Below are 23,426 nucleotides of genomic sequence, written 5' to 3' on the forward strand. Positions count from 1 at the left end.
GTGCCAGTGTGAGACAAAAGCAAAGTATGAGCCCTTAAGGCCATCTATGTAACAACCGAATACAATTATATCCCCAGACTTTCATTCTATATATGGTGAGCTGCCAACCTCCTCTCTCTGTCTCTAAACACAGGATATAACATTCCATCCTCTGAACGTTAATCCATTTGTCTGGTTATGTGCTGAAAAATCATTAAAGACGACTTGAAAACAGATATATATGATTTGTAAAACAAGACGTATACCCAAATAGAGGGCATTTATTCTGGATTTCATGACAACAGATAAAGACAAACCATCAACTGAATGAGAAGTCACAACCTGATTCCATTTAGGATGGGTGAATTACAGAGAACAACCCTGACTAGTAACAGGTCTATGGTACTTCAGAAGGGCACTAATGCAACTGACTGGGACAAAATATTTACATGGGGAAAGCAGTGGATTTACCATTTCAGTCTGTTAGTTTTAGACATGATAATATTCTTCTGGGTGATAATTCAAACACAAATCATGAATCTCAGTGCAACAATAACTGAGCAAAATATGATGGCTTGTACTATTCAGGAGTTCACATAAAGTTTGAATTATAGCCTTTTCAATGAGTTGTGCTGGCTCCTGTGCCATCACATCCTTACCTCCAAACTCCCATTTTTTCCTCTTGCCATTGCTCTTTTCCTTCCTCTGCTCTTAAATCCCAAGAGCCCATAAACCACACAAAACCCAGTCCTTTTATATACTCTTTAAAATAAATAAAAATTAAATTCATTGTTCATAGGACACATTAACATAATCTTGAATAGAAAGCCTCATCTGTGGTGCAAGGCCAGGTTACAGAGAGATGTCTTTGTAAAACATATTTAATTAAAGCTGAAATCCATGGAGGTAAAAAAACCCCCATCACTCAAATGCAGCAGGACACACAGAAGAACTCTCCTCAGATCAAAATGTGGCAAATATGACTGTGATACCACATCTGCCCACCATTTCTGATTAACGACCTTCACAATGTCAGCTGACAGTGTTCTTACCACTTTCTCCTTGTAAACAATGTATTTCAGCCACTTGAAATCCTGCCATTTGAATCCTGCCAGAACAAACAGGGAATCCTTCTCATACTGCTCCATTTTCTGGATTGCACCTTCAGGATATGTGATCCGGAGCGTTGTCTTGCCACCCACATCTTTTTCAAAGCCCTTCACTGGTGCGGAGTTCAGCCTGCAGGGCAACCAGAGAAGACACTGTCATGGATTCCCACTTACACTCACGCATGTTGATGATACAGCAATGACTGCCGGGCAAGAGCTCCCTGTACACAGCTGTTACAGCAGTGAACATTAACTCTTGCAGCTCTTCATCACAAACATTTGTGAAGCTGTATACCAAGTCACAACAGTTTAATTAGAAGCTATTTAAATTACTACATTGAATGCAATGCAAGCCATTTCTGCATACCCACTCTTGTGATTTAAACAAGGTTGGAAGCTTTAGAAAAGGGAATGGAAAAACACTGTCCTCGCAATTTAGAGTTACAAACTAAACATTAATATTTTATCATTGCTTTGGCGCATGGGGTTATTCCTCTCTAGGTGCAGGACTCAACACTTGTCTTTGTTGAAATTCATTAAGTTCTTCTCTGCCTGTCCAGGTCTCACTGAATGGCAGCACAGCCTTCTGGTGTACCAGCCATTCCTTGCGGTTTTGTATCATCAGCAAACCTGTTGAGAGTACACTCTGTGCCCTCATCCAGGTTACTGATGAATAAACTGAACAAGACTACACCCAGTACTAACCACTGAGGACCACCTCTAGACTTCAACTAGACTCTCTGCTTACCTACAAGGACGTTATGGGAGACAAGTGTCGAAAGCCTGCTGAAGTCACTGTAGACAACATCCACTGCTCTCCCCCCATCTATCCAGCCAGACATTCCATCACAGAAGGCTATCAGACTGGTCAAGCATGATTTCCCCTTGGTGAATCCATGTTGACTACTCCTGATAACCTTCTTTTCCTCTACATGCTTACAAGTGACAATCAGGATGAGCTGTTCCATCACCTTTCCAGGGATGGAGATGAGGCTGGTCAAACATGGCAGTTTAATCAAACTGAAACTGGCCTCATGCTCCAACCTCACTCCAGAGCTTCTACTGCTCATCCTCCCTGAAGTGAGATTGTTTAGGAAACTAAACCAGCTAATAATTAAAAAAAATCCCAAACAACAACAAAGGAAGAATCTTCACCTGGTTTAATTCCCCAGACTGGTCCATCCAGAAGGCAGAAGCTGCCCTGCAATGCCAATGCAAAGGAAGGGGTTGTGCTGCATAGCTGGGTAAGGCTCAGAACCACTGCAGTCTTGCTGACTCAGAGGGCTTTCTGCTATGGAAGTGCATTGCAGTCTGGAAACACCCAAGCACACACAGCTTTGCTCTTGGGCACAGTGATTTCTAAGGGAGCATTATGTATTTAGCTGTGCTTTTGTCAAACACTCCTCAGGGACAAAGTTTTTTCCCTTCAGAAAAACAAACTGTTCTGGCATTAACAGCAATGATGACTTTCATAACATTGAAGTTATTCAGAACTTCTATTCAAAACTAGAAACCCAAAGCTGAGGAAACTTCATGTAACTTGGAATACAAATCTTGCTGACATCAAACAGCAGCCCCTGATGGAACAGCATTGCCTGCTTGAATTATTGCAGCCTTCTTGACTTGGGGTAGTTCAATATACTGGAAAGTGCTTATGGACTGCAAATTTTGCCGTGTAGGAATGTTAATGAGAATCTGAATTTCTTTTTTTCAGCCTGGGTAAGCAGTTTAGGTGGGAAACCTTTCAGTAGAAGAAAATCACTGTACCCAATCTGAAATTCTATTCAGAATTAAGGAGAATAAATTCCTTTGTATTTTTTTTAGTAATAATGCTTGTTTCATCATTAGGAATAAAACATTAAAGGGAAAACAAGTTCAAAATTGGCACCACAATTTATACAGGAGATGAAGCCTTTTTTTGTGGTTTATAAACCCTTGCTTTGTGCCCTGACTTTGAGGTATCTAGACCTGACTGCCTGCGAAAACAGTGCTCCCAGCCAGCCTGATCCTTCACTTTTTCCTCTGCTGCTGACAGTGCATTCACACATCACTCACTTTTGCTATGGGCATTATTTAAACTTCAAGGCTTTGCATCACTCTGGGGTAGATGACCCTACATAATGGCATGTGGCTCTAATGGTAACAGAGATATATACGATGAAGTACCATGTACAGAAAACCAGTTAGACATATTTTTCATCTGTCGTCTTGAAGTTGAGGAGAAGGTTAGTGTCTGCAGTCATTTTAAATGCCAACATATAGCTCTCTGTCAGGGTTCTCCCCACACCCAGTTGCTGGGTTTGCTGTTTTCATTCTTACCTTGTTAAAGCTCATCAAACTTGGGACCCCCTTTGTATCTAGACAGGAAGCAAAACAAATCATTTCCCCAAGTAAAATGAACTCAGGTCTCCAGCAAAGGGCCAGAGTGTAAGTTGCTGATGGAGTCCTAGTGATGGAGTCCTGCTAACCAGCCAGCACTGTCAGCCCCATGGGCAGTGCCCCAGGGGCAGCGCAGGCAATGGAGCAGGAAATGTTCTGGCAGCCACAACCTGTGTTCACAAAGGTGCACGCTACACAGCGTGAACCCCTTCTCAGGCAGGACTTGCTGGTGGTTAGAAACACAGCTAAATCTTAGAAAACCTCAGCTAGGATGCCAGGCCTCCTCATACTGCCCACAGACAGGCAGTTTTCTACATAAGGAATTTCAGACTGGTTTTCTGTTTGTGTCTGCTGACAACACAGGGAGCTTAGAGACGCTAGCTCCTAACCTTTGCACCACAAAGACCCTCTCAGATATCATTAAAGTACCATCATCAGGTATATCCCTATCTCATTTTAACCAGATATTTTCTGACATACTCTTGTTATTCGCCTATCTACAGTCTATTTCAAGGAGGCATTTTAGAACACCGATGACTGCTGCAAGAAGCTCCTGCCAGATAATCAGTGTGACAGCTGGGAATAATGTCTGCACTGAAATCTGATAGTATCCAGTTAAAGAAAAACAGTAACTAACTCACTCCAAACTGGTTTACAACTGTCAAAGCTGATCGGTATCTCTTCACCACAAGATCAAAATTTCTTGCTGCAATTAGCAATCCTCACATGAGGCATAAAAAACCTCCACAATGCTGCCAAATCACTCTTGTGGCTACAAATGTACCACAGATTCCCCCTCAAAGTTCACCTCCTAGGTCCCAAAATCTGATCCTTGGAAAGCATTTTGCAACCCATGAAATAAGATGCTGTAACCCAAGGGAATACCCCAGCTTCCACAGGAGTTAGGAAGCAGTTGGATACATTTAAGAAGTCTATTCTCACCTCCTCTGCAATCCCACGTCCAAGCACCTGGCTTCATTTAACCTTTACAGTTGACTTTTCTCTCCTTTATCCATCCCACAAACAGCACAGGTGCTTAGCTGCCCTCTTATCCTCTCAGCTTGCAAACTGATTTAGATTTACTGATGTGGGGAGAAAAGGTTGAACTTTTCATTTGGAAATTAAATAGTGGACTTTCTGATGTAAATCTTAGTGGGTGGCTTATTCCAGATGGATTGAAATTGTTCTCTTGCTACTTTTTGAACAGTCTGAGCCCAAGAAAAGGCTACAACTGAATTTTAGTTCAGCTCAAATAACTGGAAGTCACCAGACTATGACGTGTAGTAAGAGCTCTTTGCCATCAACTAATAGTGGGATGAACTAGGAGAAGGGCTGTGAAAGCTTCATCCTCTTCCGAACAGTCGCCCCTGTGTCTGGAGCTCTGCTGGGAAGCAGGGAACTGTTCACAGGAACAAAAGACTGAAAGGGATCTTCTTAGTCTTTTTGTCCAGAGTTAGAGGGTATTTATTACTATGTGTATGTTCTGTTCTTTCCTCATGTGCCCATTACTAGCACATGGGAGAGAAAGGAGACCATGCTAAATGATACCTTCACTGTGCCTTAAATTCTTTTACTAATCCCTTTCTTTCTTCCACCTTAGTGAAGAATTTGCTATTTGCCACCATGTCTCATGGTTGACTAAAGTTCAGAGAGATGATATCAGCTACACTCCCTTTAATACGAAATCAGTTATCTAAGTTAAAAAAATAACCTAGACTATGTTAAACCAGCTTTTAGAAACTTACACTGCAGTTTATCCCACTTTTCATATTTACCATCATAGTATTTTGTTACTCATGACTCAGAACCTGCTATAAAGCCCTGTGTTTTTTTCCAAGTTAGACTAGTGGGTCTGTAGCTCCCTAGAGCATGTCCCCCCTCCCTCCTACACACACTCTCACTCTCCATTAGTATAGCTATTATGTTTGTTAATCTCCAGTCACCCAGAACACCTCCCTGACTTGACAGATTTATTACTAAGAGTTATGACTAGACCTGTGATTTCACATATCAGCACATTTTTCAATCATTCTGAGATGGCAATACAGGTCTTCAGCAAAAACAAGAAGTCCGAACTTTCACTGTGGTTCTTTCCATTCCTATGCCACTCTGCTTCTGCTCCCTTATTCAACATCATCATCCCATCATCCTCTGTGAAATGGGCAAAGTATCCACAGTTTCTAGGGCACACCTACAGGTGTTTAATCATTACTGGGTCCTCAGCTCATGAAAGGTTATTGCTTCCTAAGATTCTATACTGCAGCATTTATTTCTTCCCATCCTAACTGCAAAGTGTAGTTCTCAGGAACCACTACACATGTATAACCAATAACGCTTCCCTAAGGCACCTAGGGGATACATCTGGGAGCAGATCTAACAGTACATTTTAAAACTTCATCACCTAAGGGCATCACAAAAGCAGCAGCTTTTAGAAAGAAGCTATGAAGAGCAGATTCAAGTGCGATCATAGGAGAGACCACATTCCTAAACACCTGTGGAAAATGGAATGCTTGAGGAGTGCCTTTACCCTTTGATGTGATCACCATTTATAACAAACATATGCTCTTGGGTTTTTTCCCCCTCCTTATTAGTGTTTCCATACAAATAGATATTGTCACTAGAGTAGGCTGCCTGCATAGCATGGGAACTGATACTGAAACTAAATATATGACAAAAAACTGTGATGCCAAAGACTCACCTGACAACAACATCATAGTCATCGATTTTTAACCCCAATGACTTATTTGCAAGTACTCCACCATTTCCCACAATAATACATCGTCGGCAGCTGAGACTGTGGAAGAAACAGAGAGAAGGGGTGATTTTTGTAACATAACTTCAAATATACCAAGATGTATGTATTTAGTTTGCACCTATCTAAGAACTACAGGAAATCTTTTGCAACATTAAGAATTAAGGGGAGGACAGAGATACGCTCAATCCCCAGCTCACCCCATCATGCCCAGGCATCACATGTGATAAACTGCTTTCAACACCTCACCCCATGTGTGGCCTAATGAGATGAGCTGTCAGGACAAGCAGCTCTTCTCCCCCCACACCCCTGTTATGATGGGCTTGAATCAAACCCATCTGTTTACTTAAACCTTCTCATTATTCATTTAGCACTGAAATAACAATAAACCAAAAGCTTAGTGAGGAAGTCATCTCTCCAAGCAATTTTCTGAGTGCAGGCAGATCATGCCAGGTTATCTGGGGTGTGCTCACCTTGCTGAGTGCAAAATTGCTGCAGTAATCGTGAGACTTCAAGAGACAGAAAAACACTGAATGGATAGGAAAAGGACACTCCACCCCTCCTCCTAACCAGCAGGAAACATATACGGAGACACAATGGGTGAGGGAGGGGAGGAAAATAACCTTAATTAATAAAGAAACAGGAAAGAGAAGGAAGAGAACAGTTTCTTGTGGAACCACAAGTCATGAGAACTCTCTGCAGCAGATGTTAAAAAGTGATTTTGTTTTGAAGACAGAGAGAGGACTTCTTTCCAGCCATCTAATCCCAAACGCAGCTGGCTCTTCTGGCAATGTGCCTCCACCTCTGGTAGTTCACTGAAGGAATACGTGTCTGCAGAGCCTTTTTCGGAAAGGGTCCAAGGCAATCAGTTGTTCGGAGCAGATCTCTGGGCTAGAAGGCCTTCCTAGTCCCAGGCATAGTCAAATCATCTCTCCTGGGCTGTCGTTGCTGTGATCAGTCTAAAAAGCCAGTGTGAAGAAAGCTCTACTTATGTGGCGTCTGTCTTTGCAGAGCGGGGCTGGAGCACGCTTAAAGACTGCTAAACCACTGAGGGTTATCCTGCTGACAGAGCCATTAGCTGCAGATATGTGCAGAATTAAGAGCACCAAGAAACCTCAGGAACAGCTTCCCCAGCCCAGATTAAGTTTCACTGCAGTTCCCAGCCTTTCCAAAAGAAAAAACCTCCTCAAGAAGATGGACATGCTAACCCAGTGTTCATGTCCCTAGGGGCTGAAGAAGGGTGGATGTTTGTGATAATAAAATTACAATAGAGAAGAACTTTATAGACAATGGCACAGTAAAAAAAACCCCAAAACACTGTTCTGGCAACAAGGAGAAAGCAAAGACATGATCTGGATCAAGCGGAATATTGTGTTAAGAAGGGAAGAGAAAAGTCATCCCCAAGTGCACCCAACTGAGTGACAAAGATGTAAACACTTTTGTCAAAAACCTACTGTAGTTTTATATTTCCTCCTTCAAGGAACAGGTGCTGTAAGGAGGGAAAAAAGACATAGTGCAGTTCTGGCCAAGTGAAATTTCATCTGAAAATACACTCTTTTGATGATTACGATAAGGAAGTTTGACCTCCTAAACAACAGACCGCTCCTTTGGGTGAAATACTGTAATTTCTCTACTCAGTTGTCTCTAAGCCACAACTTTTTTTAATTCTACATTTTGAAGAATACCACCATGCTAAAATCCAAAGGCTCCAAGCTATAGACACTCCCTTCTACCCCTTTCCACTTACTGTTAGGATGCTAGCTCTAACCAACTTTGAATACAGATGTGTTTGTTTCAGCCTCAAACCACTTAATCGCGTTCTTCCCTTTTCTGCTAAATTAAAGCACCATCTACTGTTAGTAGTCCCTTCCACATCTGCATGTGATCCACTTACCGACAAACCAGTGTGTAAACATCTGCCTCTAGGTAGATAATCAGTCACAGGGCAGACCAGTGATCATGAGCCGCTACACACGAGATAGAAGAACCAGTTCCACCAGCCAAAGCTGTTCCAGCAGCCTGTTCCCGCATGTACTGATCAAAGCCCATTCCTAATTTTCTCTTGACCACACAAACCAGAGAGAGCTCATCACATCTTTTAGGGTACGGCAGCTCTCCTAGATCTTGATTCACGTTTGCAGCACCTCTCTGAACTGTTTTCAACTTCTCCCCAGATCTCCAAAGCACTAACTCTGGAAGACCAGCATGCAGAGCTAATGCTGCTTAAAGCAGGGTCCCTTTTACACAGAGATTTTATGTACATCATTCCAGTGCTCTTTTTATAGTCACTGGTTTGCAGAATATAATCCTCACACCTTGTAAGCATGATCTGCACTGTCACCTCTGAGATGCCTGACTTCTGATTTGGCTCCAGTAAAGGACTGTTCAGAGAAGGGCCCTATGAAAAGGTCTAGACTGACCTGGGCCTCCTATTCCTTACTTCCCCAGTCTCTGGCAAATTTTCCTACTGTGATTTCACATTTCATCTGGATTGGTTTTAACCACTGTGAACACCTGCCAGCAGGATTACACTGGAAGTGTCACTAAGGGATTAATTCTCAACCCTGACAGTAGCTTTTTAAAGCTGTATGACATATCCCACTCTTAAAAAGGATATGTCTACAACATAGACATAACCTACACATAAGTGTTGTGTATAATCAGAATATAATGGACTGAGAAAACTACTACCTATCTTTAGAAGGTTACCCTTACCAATCAAGCTTCTAGTTCATCTAAGATACATCCTTTACATGACAAGATTTCATTTCCACAAACCCCAAGATAACTCGCATCAGTTATACTGCCATCTTGGCTCTGTCCCACATCTAACTTTCCAGGATTTTTCCTGTAAAACAGGGCAAATCAATTTACAGCCACCTCTTTGTCATCTCCCATGTTTCTCCAGGAATGGACCAACATTTGCTGTTACACCCACTATTCCAAGAAGAGTTAAAAGCAAACAGTAATAACAAAAATAATGATTTAACTCCTTAAATACTCCTCAGTGTTTATTAATTTAAAAAGACATGGAAAAAACATCTTCACAGTTACTAATAAAAATGCACAAAGTATTTAATTGTTGCTGCAAAATAGGACATCTTTCCATACTTACCCCCAAAAAATGATACTTAACTGAATAGTTCTGCCTTTACTCAGCATAACTGATAGGTTATTCACCTTTGCCCAGCTTCATGTCTGAATCGCTCATAAAATCATAGAATAGTTTGGGCTGCAAAGGACCTTAAAGCTCATTCAGTCCCAATCCCCTGCCATGGGCAGGATCACTTCCCACTAGACCAGGTTGCCCCAAGCCCTGTCCAACCTGGCCTTGAACACTGCCAGGGATAGAGCTTGTCTTGGAAACCTGTTCAGTGTCCCAGTCTCATACCCTCATAGTGTTGACACATATAAACGTGTCCTCCTTTTTAAGTCTGCAGATAAGATTTTTCATTAGTATCTTTTTGACACTGAGGTCTAACCTTTAATATTCTAGCAGCTTTTTCTTAAATTTCCTTCAAAAGTACTCTGCCCGCACTCATCCCAAAGCTGGCAGTTTCTGTTGCACACTTAGAAGGCAGTACTCAGGCACAGACTGCTTTCTTCAAATGTGTGTGATGAAGATACAGTGAGTCTTGGACTTTGCCTGGATTCTGCACATCAGGCATGTGCATCGTGTCTGGACAGCCAGGACTGTTTTGATCAAGACAGGCAGAAAGGTGAGCTTGGTCTCACCAGCTTCGGCAACCACACTGCAAGACAGGAAGGAGACTGCAGGGCCACCCTTGTGGCACTGTGAAAGGGAAGCATTCAGCAGGGACATCAGGCACCAGACCTCACATCCCAGCCAGAACTTTGGAGGCTTTGCACCAGCATAGCTGTGCTCCTTCATAGTCAGCACTGACTGATGATGCCTGAGCATGGGAAACTTTGCAAAGCCACTGCTGGCTCCAGGCAAGTTTCTGGCTGAAGAAACACGCCGTGCAAGCAGCATCAGTTACAGCTCAATTGTTTCACCACAAAGAAGTGTGCAAACACCTTTTTGTTTGTTTACGTAGTATGTCAAAGCTGTATTTCTTTTCCAGAAGAATTCAATGACTGAACACACTGGACACAGCCCAGGTTCCAGTTTGCTAACAGGGTGGTATGAAGGAGGGTCACGGACTTTCCACACCAGGCAGACTTTCCCTAAAGCCCTAAGCTGGAAGCTGTAACCACATGTACACCCTCTAGACACAGATGCTCAGAGGCTGTGTTCATCTACACCAAAACCAGGATTCACACAGAACTTCTTGAACAATATAGCACTGTAAACACATGTATGCATTATAGCAATTGCTACTTCCTCTTTCCCTCTTATCAAAGCACTTTAGGGATTTCTCAGGGGAGAAAAACCACAAAGCCTTCTGTTACAAAACTTTGGAACTAAAGGCTTTGAGGAAAGATAGAATAATTAAAACATACATCTTTGGGTAATTGGTGCTTAGGGAGGCTTAGCATATTCTGGTTTGATCTGGCCGCTGTTACTTTAACTCTGTACAACCTGAGCCAGAGGGACACACACACCTCTCCTGCTCTATCAAATTCCTTCCTCAACTGTTAGTTTACGTATTGCATTAGTAAAGACTGTGTTACTTATAAGCTCAAACTCTCAGTTTTCCATCACTGCCAAGAGGCAATACAAAACAGTCAATCAGGTTTTTATATTTCTTTGTATTCATAGGAAATTTACAGATTATCACTGCAGGCATTTGACCCAAAAATTACTTAAGTCCAGCCAGCAGAGCCACCATGGAGCTAGAAACAAAGCCCTAGTCAATTTGCACAATGAGAAGCAGGCCACTGGAGGAACCACCAAACCAAGCAGTGAAAACGTCAGTGGTATAAATGGGCTTGGAAAAGTCAACAGAGGGCAAGAGAACTCTTGACATGTCAAAGAAGAGGCAAACCAATGTCTGTGTCAGGGAGAAAGACATGCCAGCTCTGAAGGAAGAGGACACTGATTCTAGAGCAAGGCCCCTGGATCCCCAATCTTTTGCAGAAAAGCCCAGAGCTGAGTTGCAACTACCCTCACAATCACAACTGCAGCTTTACCTGCCTCCTGCCTTGAAGGAGGAGCAGATTACTATAAGCAATTCAATACAAAGGGGCCACAGTAAGGAGTCATGAAGAACTAAGAAAGCATGACATCACTTACACCACGTTACAGGCGTGAGGGCGTTTGTTCACATGCCCTCCAGCTGCTCCTAGTTATTAACACAACTCTACTCACAATAGAGGGATTAGTTGGAGTGAGTTGGCAAAGCTGTTTTGGGATGATGAAATGTATACGCATACCCGGAAGGATTGCATTTGCCTCATTTCAGCACCATGTCGGTACATTGTGTCAGGGAAGGTGCATCAAGATGCCCTTCTAATACAGCAATAATCAAACAAAGTTCATTTCCAGGGCTTATGGGAAGCAAGTGAAGGTAACATCTCAAGGGACAGCTTTGTGAAGGAGAACAGAAATGGAGAAGGTTGGGTGGGGACAAGACCAAAGAGTTGGTGTAGATCATCCACCATGCAATTCTAATCCCCTTTTTCCTTCCTGTCCTCTCAAGCACTGCTCTGACCTCACCTCTCCTGCCTCTCCCACCCTTCCCCAGGGAAAGCTGAATTCAGTGTACAGTTACGTGAACACTTGTTTCAGTGGGCTCGGCAGTGCTCACCCTCCCCACCCATCCCCATCCCTTTGCCTCTTGTGCTGCGGTCACAGAGCTGTGCCAATGCAACTCTTCAGTGGGAGGAGAGCTCTGCAAATGAGGTCACTGGAATGACCTGGATTAAGAAAAAAACTTTTGAACTGGAATTGTTTCAGTGACCCACTTTAAAGCTCCTCTTCAAACAATAGCAGCAGCAGAAGGAGATGGTAGCGAGCTACAGTCTGAGAGCAGCAGCAAATACAGCTTCTTAGACTGGCTTTGCCCCAGAGAAAAAACAGGTGTAACTCCATCCTGAAGAGAAGGTGAAGCTGGAGCTTCTTCCCTACTGCTAGAATTAGCCCATTAGACTTCTGAGAGCCTGCAAATGGAAGGGTTCACAAGTTCTCCTAAGTCTGACCCCTTGTATCTCATAGACTTTAGCTGTGTCTCTTACCTAACTCAACAGTAAGGCATTTTTTCAGCCCTTAATCATAGAATGGTTTGGGTTGGGACTTTTAAAGGTCCCTTAAGTCAGGCCCTCTCCATTTGCCCCAAGGTGGTGAGCAGAGGGGAGAGGTCTGGACTTTCTCCTTGATTAGTGAGCAGTAAGGGAGTGAGCCAAACCTTAAGGCCCTGCTCCCAGCACACTGATGCTGCCATGGAGAGGAACTGCTGCCCTCTGTTTTGAGTTCGAGAAGAGAAAGCAGCTAACTCTCCCTCATCAGTCTGCTTTCATCAGCTCTTTGGGAATCCAAAATGCAGGTACCCATTGCTGCCAGCACTGTAACCCACTGACTATCATGGCTGGGAGAATACCCAAGTCGTCTTCAGCTATGCCCTACTCACTAAGCAGGTTTCCAAGAGCAGGTCTGTTGTAACCTTAACACCTCCTGCAGTACCCAAGCTCCCTTGTAATAACCCCACTGTTGCAACTCCATCCACCTACTGCTTTACGATCTCACTTTGTGGCTTGCTATCCCAAGTCTTTCTAGTCCCCTTCTCCCACATGAGCTTCAATTTTTACCTTTCCTAGGACCTGCTCACTTGGAAGGGCTCTGGGTGTGAGCCTGACTGTGTCTTACCTGTCTCTGGGTGTCTTACCTGACTGTGAGACACGTGTACTACACAACCAACACCCACTGCTTTGCATTTATCACAAAAATTCCCAAGAAAACAGTACTTCCGCAAGATATTTGTGTGTTTACACACCATCAAACCTTGTTACTGCAATACTATAGAAACACATTTCAAGTCTGTTGCTTAGGTCTTTTTCATACTTGATATCTAGCGGACTTTATATATGTCTCATGAAGGCTTGAGTGCTCGTACCTCTGCACCAAAACCATTATAAAGAATGTAAAACCAAAGTGAAGAGCTCATGCAAGAGTGGCTGTGTTTCACAACCTCCTGAGAAATTACTTTTAAAATCCCCAAATCATTCCACTCCTCAAAGAACAGGTGAGCTGTATGGGTCACAATTACATTAACTTTCCCTGCAACAATCTTCCACCTGCCCTCTGTCATTAACACTAATTTCCCACAAGCAACCTTCTGAATGAGTCTACATGTGGATTTTTCAACAGATTAAAATCTTAACTCTCCAACCAGAGCCACAATAAACCCCAGATGGGTGAGACTCAGTTGTGCGCAAAATCTCTAAGAAGGTAATTTGTAAAATGATTTTGCCTTCTGGACATCATTTCTCAAATTAATGCAAACTCTGAAGGCTAACCCTATCTGGCATTGCTGTGAGGCAAGGCAAACTTCAAAGCACCCTAAATTAGCACACAGACTGCAAAACACTATTAATAAACTTTCACCTAGAGAGTAACTCCCAACTTTAAGTACAGCGGGCAAGCTCTACAATCAACATGAGAGATGCAGAGACCTACGGAATATGGAAAGGCTGGAAAAGCTTAATAATTTTGTCATAGAAAAATGGGCAGAGGGGGAGCTGGGGCAAGAAATAAGCATGGCATGTTTAGAAAGCAGGAACTGTGTTGTTAACCCGTGTTCAGAGAAGTACAACTGCTTGGAAAGAAACAGTGGCAGGACTTTGGAAAGAAATCATGATCCAGTAGAAAACTTTGACAGCATCTGAAAGAAACTACCTCTAATCCAGGAAGTGGCCCTAAACCAAAACTGCAGGGCAAAGGCAAGGGATGACAGAAAAGCAAGGATAGGAAAGACTATCATTGGGAAGCTGATTGTGAACACGCCAGTGAGTTTCAGAAGTAATGTCTACAATAGGACTGAAGAATCAAAGGAGTCTCTTCTAAAGACATCAATTCAAATAGCATAGGACTCGGAAGACTGCTGTTGCATCCTGGCATAGGCTTGGTCAACGCAATCACACATTCCTGCTTTAAGTGCAAGGTATTAGTGAAGAGCATTGTTAAAACAACCCAGTCCCTTCTTTCCTTCTAAGAGTTTCTTGTAATCCTCTTGCTTTGTCAGAAAGGCTGAAAGAGAATACTGTGTTTATTGAAACCTGTTACTTATTTGAAAAAGGGTCAAGAGGATGTATTGTAACACCATATGAAACAAAAGATTAAGAAATAATCACAAGGTACATGCTTTTTTCTACTCATGTTTGACTTAACGGAGGTCTCTAGCATTTACAGATTTACTGTAAAGAAGACTCAGGTTCCAGCTCCTGATGTACCTCCAAGGCATCGCCAAATTTATTGGCAATAATTTCTGGCAAAAATATCTAGTAAAAATTATTAGGGCATGTGGAAAATAATCACTTTTCCTCCTCCACTAGAAGGTCTCATCTTACCTGTCAAGAGCTGGAGTTAGACGGTAATCTTTGGTTGCTGACAGGATGGCTTTGATCAGATTATCTGGGGAGAAAGGAAGGAGACATTAGGAACAAGTTCTTACTTTTAATGGAAATGAAAACCAAAGTGAAGTAAAGCATCTGAAGCTGTAACTTGGAGGAACTGAAATAAAGTCCACATTAGGAATGTACACTTCAACTTGCATATTCCTATTTTCTCTGACTTTCACATGCTGGCTACAACTGCTGAAACATGTTACGTGCCAAATTCTGATGCAGTGAGCAAATACCTTGCACAAAAGGTATGACAGGAAACAAACATAGTATAGTTTAAGGCAGTGGTTTAATATGCACTTCCATGAGACTGCATTTTCACAAACAATTCAGACATGAAAAAAACAGTATCACTGTCAGTGGTTGCTTTCAGACAAGCTTTTATGTCATTGGGCAGCTGGATGCAGGAACAGAACCAGGTTAAAGCTGATGCTTTTTATCTTCCTGGGTTACTTTTAGTTTAGGTTCAGTTCCTCAGTCTGCCTTTCTTCATGGCAGAATCCAATTAAACCATTGCAACTGCTTAAAGAAATGCCCATTGAACCACAGCTACTCTGATACCCTGTGAACACTGCAGCAGCCAGATGGTATAAGTTATGCAAGTGCAGACACACACACAAATTAAATGTATGAAATTGTAGAAGCACAATGATTAGACATAAATAATTCTATCGACTGGAAATTTTTGAGTCTGCTTCCTTTTAGATTTTGTCCTTTGTCCCTGATTTTTCCCCCTCCCTCTCCCATAAAGATCCAAACTCCTTTAAGGCCAGGGCCAAGAAGCAGCAATGCTTTGCCTAGCCTGGATTTACAAATGCACCAATAACTTCAGAATGGCTGTACTTGGTCTGACAAAAAGTCCATCTGTCTCCAAATCCTGACTCTAACTGCGGCCTTAAGCAGATGCCTAAGAGAAGCACAAGAATAATGCAAATAGACATAATATTTCCCTGAAATTGTCTTTTATTACTAAATTATTTTCACATCAGGGATTTAATGTGTCAGCTATAGCTTCTATATATCTGGCAACCCTTAGTCATTTCTCTTCTAATAGCCTGGAACCCTCCTGGATCCACACGGACTTTCAATCACTTCCCATTCCTGATTTTGAATATAGCTTTTCTGAGCTTCATTTATGACACAGGAACATTAGGAAGACAGACATCAAGTGATTGCTTACAGTGAACTTAAATAGTTTTCCTGATAGACACTACTTACTGCAATGAGCACAGTTTGGAGAGTCCCTTTCAAATAAAGAGTTCTGTTCTTATTTATTATGGCCCTCTACAAAAAGTACAGGACAAGGATGTCAATGAACACATATGCTCGAGGCAGTCTGTGTGCCAAACCACTTTGAACTTGACAACAAGCTGGTGAGATGCACAAGGCAGATAAATAAAGCTGACAAACAGAAAACTCTGATGGTTACTTTGAGATTTGGGGAAGTTTCTGACATGGCATTACCGGCAGCCCCTGCCAACCATTACAAGCTGGGAAATGTGATTACTTTCATAAGATCATATTTTGGAGTAAAGTAAGGAAAGAGGCAATTTGTAGGGCAAAAGCAACTTACTTGGCTAACAAAATAGTGGTTTTGTTTAATTTTCACTCATCTGAAAAATTTCTTTTGACGCATTGGCAGCAGGTTCCCTCTTCAGCAGGAATTCTATTTCCCTAAGTCTGCTGCAACAGCAGTAGGTTGTTGTGACCTCTAATGGCACTACGCCACAGTCCTCTCCTTGGCCTATCTCATACCTTGACATTTGCTGGACAGTATACATTAATGTGGTTGTCTTCCCACAATCTTAGAAAAGAGATCTAAGGATTGCATGTCAAGGGTTGCAACCTCCCATCTCCCAGGCTTTTCTTATGCCAGGTTTGCTCTACCACCCACAAGTTAACACCCTGCAGTACCTGGAGCTCATCCATTATACTATATTAAAAAGTACATTAAAGGAATACAGTTGAGTAATGCACTCAAATAATTCTGCTTTTCTTATCTTGCCACCTATTTAGTAATGCCTTCACAATGAATGCTCAGAAATAAAATACGACAGGATATGACAGCATTTGGGATGAGGATGCTTCCCATTCCCATTAACCAGAGAGAAAACACAAACAAATCAGGACATTCAGTACAGCGTATGAATGGCCAAATGGACTTCAGCAGCCCCAACAGTCCAATGACACATGGCATCCAAGAGGTTTGGAAGCTGCATAAATCAGTGTTATCACTGATATCAAAACTGCTGAAGGAAGCTCAATAAAAGACAAAGTACTGCACTTCCAAGTGTTGACTGACAGCAGGAATGAAGGTGTCACAGATGCTGTCTGTGCTACTTTGTCTAGTCTAGCACCCTCATTGGAAGTCAGAAGCAGGAGCCACAAGCACTAACAGGAAAAGCTAATGGCCTGGGCAGAGGAGAGGCACTAGATCCTTTTTGACTTAGCTGGAACTATACTAGAAGATGGACACTTGCTGCTGAGGTGAGCACTTGCATTTGGCACCTAGCTCACTGGCACCAGTGATGGAAAGACAAGACCTCCTCCAGAAGGACCTTCTGTACCTTCTTGAAGCAAGGTTTGAGGGGTCAGCAGATGCTGCTGTGGCTGATCTGCAATCTTCCACAACATGATGAAAATACCTACAATAGGGAACCACTGGCAGTATCTTTACCACAGCTGGGTCAAGGTGGAGGGATTTCACTTGAAATCACTGCTGCAAAGACTATTATCACAGATAGCAACCTGCAGGACACGAAGCAGTATTTATCCCCAGGTTATGACTAAAGATAACCAGGCACCAGGAAAGCAGGTGCATTCTGTAAAGTAAATTGATGGAGCATGCTTTCTTCAGTGTGAGAAATTGAAAGGGTAATGAGCATAGTCTGCCTTATATACCTATGTACTGAGTGATAGTAACAGGTGCAAGTATGTTACATATGCTACAAAGAATAATTCTTTCCTGTTTCAAGTAACAGACTTTGTGCATAGCCACTGGCTGAATACTGACCTGTCAATGAGTGAAAGGAAGTTTTGCAAGGATAAAAGAAAAACCAAGCCTTCAAGAGCCGAGTCACTGCACCAGTATATGCACAATGTCATCGCTATCCCCATGATCTAGGCAGTAACTGACACATTTTACGTTCATGCAGCAGTTTCTGGGCAGATTCAAACCGTTTTACAGGACAGTGGCTACCAAACTAATTTTGATGTTGTACACATTGATGCTAAACTCACACTAAACTATCACCCGAGTTAGCAGCACACTTGCACATCAGCAGCAGACCTGGTATGCTGCACGCTGGCCACAGAACCCCTTCACTGGGGTAGGACAGCAGTGGGAACAACTGGCACCAGGGCAGCAAGTTTCTCTGGGGTAGGCATATTCTTAAGCTTGTGACTGGGACCTACTTGCATTGAACACAGCAAAGAACAAAACAAAGCAACCCAAGATCGGTGTTTTAGGGGAGTACACTTTGTTCCTGATAACTCTCAGCTTCTCTCCATTCATCCATTGATTTTATTTTGGGGTTTTTTGTTCTATTATTTTAAGGCACCAGCTGCATACAGCCCTGGCTTTAACATGAACTCACACGTAAATGAAGGATTGTTTTATAAGGGCAACAGCTATGCAAACAATTTGTTTTGATTTTTTTTTTCTTCTTTCAGATGGTTTACCCACGTTGTGAAGAAACCACAGCATGGTGCAGACACAATGCTAGCCCAGGCACAACTCCTTCCTTGCTCGGCAAATGGGAAAAACAGACATAGTGGTGGGTGTGCTCTGCCTTGTATACCTGTGCAAAGAGTGGCGAGGAGGGACCTGAGAGTACATGTTCTAAGGACTACAAAGTCAAAAAAATCCTTCCTGTTACAAGCAGCAGGTATGCATGCACTCACCTCCTGCTTCCAGGGCCAGGCATACAGCCAGCTCAGGTGTAACAGAATTCATTCGCTCAGACAAATCCCCATTCGAACAGGTCTTTCAATTCTTTTAGGGCAATTTCCAGTCTAGAAAAGTTTCAGCTTCTTTGGTTGAGTGCAGAACCCCAGCAAATCAGCCCAGCAGGCATGTCTCAGCACCATATGCCCAGAAACATGAATCATGAAGAGCACGGTGCAGAGACCTCCAGGGCTCTGTGGCAGGTCAGCTCAAACCAAGCAGAACTTTTTATCTGCTATTCATTTCACTGCTGGCACGGAAGCAGCTCCCACAGATCCATCAGCTCTATGTCATGTTTACCCTGGACAAGGAGAGCTGGCAGCACTGTACCATGGCTATCTTGCATTCTCCAAGGGATCCTTCAGATATACTGAACAGGCAGGAACAGAACAGCTTGGGCAAAACCATGCACTTCTTCCCTGTCACTCTCCTCCCCTAACAGTATGGAGAAAAAGTGAATTCATCTTTGAAAAGCATTTTGGCCTCTTCCCAGCTGCCAAACAGGCAGCCCAGCAGGTACAAATTAGTTGCATGTTTTATGAAATACAAACTTCCCACTGGAAACTGCATTCAAACACCAAACTTGTCTCGCAGATCATTCAACAGCCTTGCAGTGGCCACAGTTTTGGTAACCACTTGAACGCTGAGTAAGCCCAACTGCAGTGTTGCTTCCTCTGTACTGCTCCTCCTGTTCATCTTCACAAGATTCAAGGCAGATGTTATCAATACTGAATCCTTCCTCCAGTGCATAGTCAATCACTGATACTTAAATGGCTAGTGCAGTGCTGTCATCCCTGGGGCTGCAGATGTTAGCTGTCCTGTAGTGACACACATCTCAGCAGCATCTCACTGGCAGCCCATTTTTTGTGTTAGCTCAAATAGCTCATATCGGAAAGAGAGAAAATTGTAATGCAATGGCTCTGCTCACCTGAAACCATCCATATGGTAGACATAAGAGCATAAGAATATAGTGTAGGTACATATGTTATATATAGGGAGGAACGTTTGTGCTGTTTAATTCTAGTTGAAATATCAGGCAAGGGAATTTACGCTGGCAGTAAAAATATATGGCTTTTATACAGCTCCTTCAAGTCCAAGGCTATAAGGTGATACATATATACACATATGTAAACATATATGCATATACCCGAAGTCACCCTCTCAGGTCCTCCAACTATTCCTCTCATTTCTGAAAGCAGTAAATGTCTTTATATGCTGAGAGAATAAAAATTACTGAAGGTCATAAGGCAAGTAAGTGCCCTTCAGTAAATGATAATTAAGAAGAGAATAAGGTCTTTGACTCCTAAATAAGCCCTCTGCAAAGGTTTTAATCTTCAGATAGCTCTCTGGCTCACATGGTCTTTACATGGTTCTGCTACCATACTTTAATGATAAATCAATAGAAATGAATATCAATACCCTGCATTTTCACCCTCGCTTTCTCCCATTAGTAAACAATGAACACATCACCAGGGCAAGCAATCTACTGCAGTTTTCTGCAGCCATAATTTATTTTTCTTCCCTGTCATGGAGAATTTAGATTACTGGGGAGAGTAGGAGATTATTTAACCCATTCATCTATCAACTGCTATGCACACACTATTACTATACAAACAAAGCAAGAAGCCTCTGCACATTTCCTCCCATCCAGAGGAGTTGACTACATTTATCTAAGAATCCTGAGTTATCATAACATATCCTATCAGCTTTGCCTCATAACATCAGAAGATTCAAAAGCAGCTCAGGACTGCATGATTTCTCTGAACACAAGTACGTCTTGACTTCAGGTTGACCCTGAAATTTTCAGACATTTAGAAAAACTAAAAGTAAATTAAGCAGGCAGTGACCACACAGTGAGAACCAGCCTAACTCTCAGTTCTAACCTCTTTCTCTGTTATTTATGTGGAGGAGTGGAGACCTTCACTGTAAATGTCAACAACACTTCACATTGTTGTTTCTAACATACAAGCTTTTTGCTTGTATCATTAAAAAGACATGGGAGACCTGGAGACCTTTCCACTCCACAGGGCTTACTGCAGGCATCTCTCAGGGTGTATCTTCTGCCTGCCTTGAAAGCAGGGAAATTTGGCTGATCATGCACTCCTGAGTGACCAAGAGGATGACATTTTTCAAGTTGCCCATACCAGCCATCTTTCTCAAAAATCAGCAAGCCTACATATCCTTATTGCCAGCAGCAAGTATTTCAATACCATGCATTAGGGTAAGGAACAGTGTACTGCTTCAGTTGCTCTAGTTAGCACTTCTTCTAGTGGTGCACTGGGCATCAGCTTCAACTTTTGGGAATACACTGACTAGAGTGAGGTTGATCGACATCCCTGAAGCATTCCAGTCTCATCTGCGTATGGGTCCCTGTCCCACAATAACAGAATTGCACGTGTGTGTCAGGTTTGTGGAGTGAGTAAGCTAAACACATTGCTGTGGGTTAACCAAATTGTAATATTTACAAACAAGTTGCAAGCACAAACCCAGTGCATTGGGTTTTTTTACACTACCCAAAAGTTCATCTCTGTGTAAAGTTTCTTCTTCAGCATTTTCTTCCTTAAGATCCCACTCCACACGGGAGCTTAGTAGTGATCTTTTATGGAAGGATTAAAGCCCAGCACAAGCACATGGACCCAAGTCCCACCATGTATTCTGTTCTCCAGTTTTCTCCCAGAAGGAACATGTCCACCTGTAGACACACGTTGTTGTATCTTAGTGAAAACATGCTAATTGTATCTTAGCGAAGCTGGGAATTCAGTGAGTACAGCAGGCATCCAAATGAGTCTGAACCTCCCTGCACCATTTTCTATTATTGACCAGCTAAGCTTAAGAGGTCTCTGCAGAAGAAAGCAGCCACAAAGACTTCCAGACCTTGGAAACAACTGCAAACACACGAACCAGCTCTCAAGGACAGTTAACAAACTGCAGGAATTTGTCCCCATATCACATTTGTGTGTAAACACAAGAGAATGGTTTCTTGAGGTTATTAGCCAAACTAGATTTGGGTAGTTTACTTGAGATACACCTTACTACTTAAAACTGACACTATTTCCAATATCCCAATACTTCCACTGATGAGTTTTAATGGTATTAAAGCAAGAGGCGTATGGTGTTGCATAGATACAAAACACAGAAGAAAAAAAACCAACAGGAAGACTGAAGATGGATGGTACCTCCCTAACAATCTTAGGGAAACCTGGCATGTGTTAAATGTAAGCCCCAGAAAGACCTTTAGGCCTTTTTTTATAACAAGATACAAATAAAATACGTAACAATTGGACACTTCATTTACATCGTAGTTTTGGAGCCTTCAGGGATTCTTTTTCCAAGCTTTTTTTCACAACCAAGAGTTTGTTTTTCCAGAATACAAGCTTAGTTCCCAACATAATCCCATGGCTTGGAAAGTTGGAACATCAATTTAAAAAATCAATTATGCTAAAATATGGGCAACGTTTTGCATTAGCCATGCATTAACCATTTTGATCCAAACTCAAGTTTGATGAGCAGGAAGTAATAAAGCCTGTAGAAACAGGCTAATTCATGCCAAATGAAAACGGTCCTTGAAAAGATTCACAACGTGCTATTCAAAGACAAGCTGGAGGATAAACACAGTTGTTACGGAGGGCTGTTCTTACCCTTGTTTCTGCATTTTTGATGCCACTTCACAGATATCCAAGCACTGTCTTTAAGCCCCAAAACCTCAATAACTACTACAGTGATTTTTAATTCTGACCCTTGCAGAAGCATTAAGATATGGCACTTCAAATCATGACAGCCAGAGAAGACTTGCTTTTCCCTCTAGGAGGTAAGAGATAGGACTAATATCTATGTTTCAACTGCACTTTGACACTTCTGGGAAGAATTCCAATATGAAGTCACCCAATTAACTGCAGACTTGGGGTTTGAGATCTCCTTAGGGCACCTTTCCCTTTCCAGCGGGTTGGGAGGAAGACTGTTCTTTAAGCACATTCAACAGCAAAGCATCAATTTTAACTGAAGTAAGGGACTGCATTGGAGGATTGTATTGTCATCAAGAGAGCTCAAGAATGAGAGTTGATTTAACTTCAAAATTCACAATAACTTCCCTTTAGATGTTAGAGGCTTTATTCAGTAAAAGCTGATCCTCTACCTCTTCTGAAACTTTTAATTTTTTTTCCCTTGAAACCTCTCATTTAATTTCTTGAGGCTATAAAATCAGCTAGATTCCCTGGGGAAACAGCCACATTTTTATAGCTATATTCCCATGTGATAATGGTAACTATTACCAATTTTGGTCAAATGTAAAATTCTAGTGGAAACTAGTTCAAATATCTGCCTCAAACTCAAGAAGAAACAACCATCTTGTAGTAATACCTACTCTGAGCAGAACTAAAGGCTATACATGCTTGTGCTTGCTTGTTTGTTAAAGGAAGAACACACAAAACCAACAAAAAATGCTCACAGTAGGAAAACCATCTGTACAACACAATACAATAAGCACAATAAAGACAAGGTTGGAGAATTAAAAGCAGAAAAGAGACACTTCATTATCAAGCACACCCAGTCAAACGTAGGGAAGGTGTCTGCATGTGGTACTCCAACCTCTATAAACAGCTGGAAGAAAAGGCTGGAAAAGACTCACTTTTCTGATAGTTTTCCTTTGAGTCAGCTGTAAATCGCAATTGCAATGTCTGAGTGACTATGTTTTCTCAGAGATAGAGCATTGCTCATGCCAAGAAAGTTTATGTGGAAGAAAAAG

The 23,426-nt window shown here is 42.2% G+C and overlaps 1 protein-coding gene across 8 annotated transcripts in view; it reads right to left on the reverse strand.

Annotated features, from left to right (window-relative positions):
* The window catches only part of ST3GAL3 (ST3 beta-galactoside alpha-2,3-sialyltransferase 3), a 197,136-nt gene that overhangs the window by 50,207 nt on the left and 123,503 nt on the right, over positions 1 to 23,426 (reverse strand). For all 8 annotated transcript variants that reach the window (XM_065673551.1, XM_065673557.1, XM_065673553.1 and 5 more), the window contains 3 exons: positions 14,686 to 14,749; positions 6,166 to 6,261; positions 1,032 to 1,218 (listed from right to left, as the gene is read on the reverse strand). In XM_065673551.1, coding sequence (XP_065529623.1) covers positions 1,032 to 1,218; positions 6,166 to 6,261; positions 14,686 to 14,749 — 347 coding nt within the window. The remainder of the gene's footprint in view (positions 1 to 1,031; positions 1,219 to 6,165; positions 6,262 to 14,685; positions 14,750 to 23,426) is intronic.

The sequence above is a fragment of the Lathamus discolor genome, chromosome 3 (genome assembly GCF_037157495.1).
Source record: "Lathamus discolor isolate bLatDis1 chromosome 3, bLatDis1.hap1, whole genome shotgun sequence".
Lineage (NCBI taxonomy): Eukaryota > Metazoa > Chordata > Aves > Psittaciformes > Psittacidae > Lathamus > Lathamus discolor.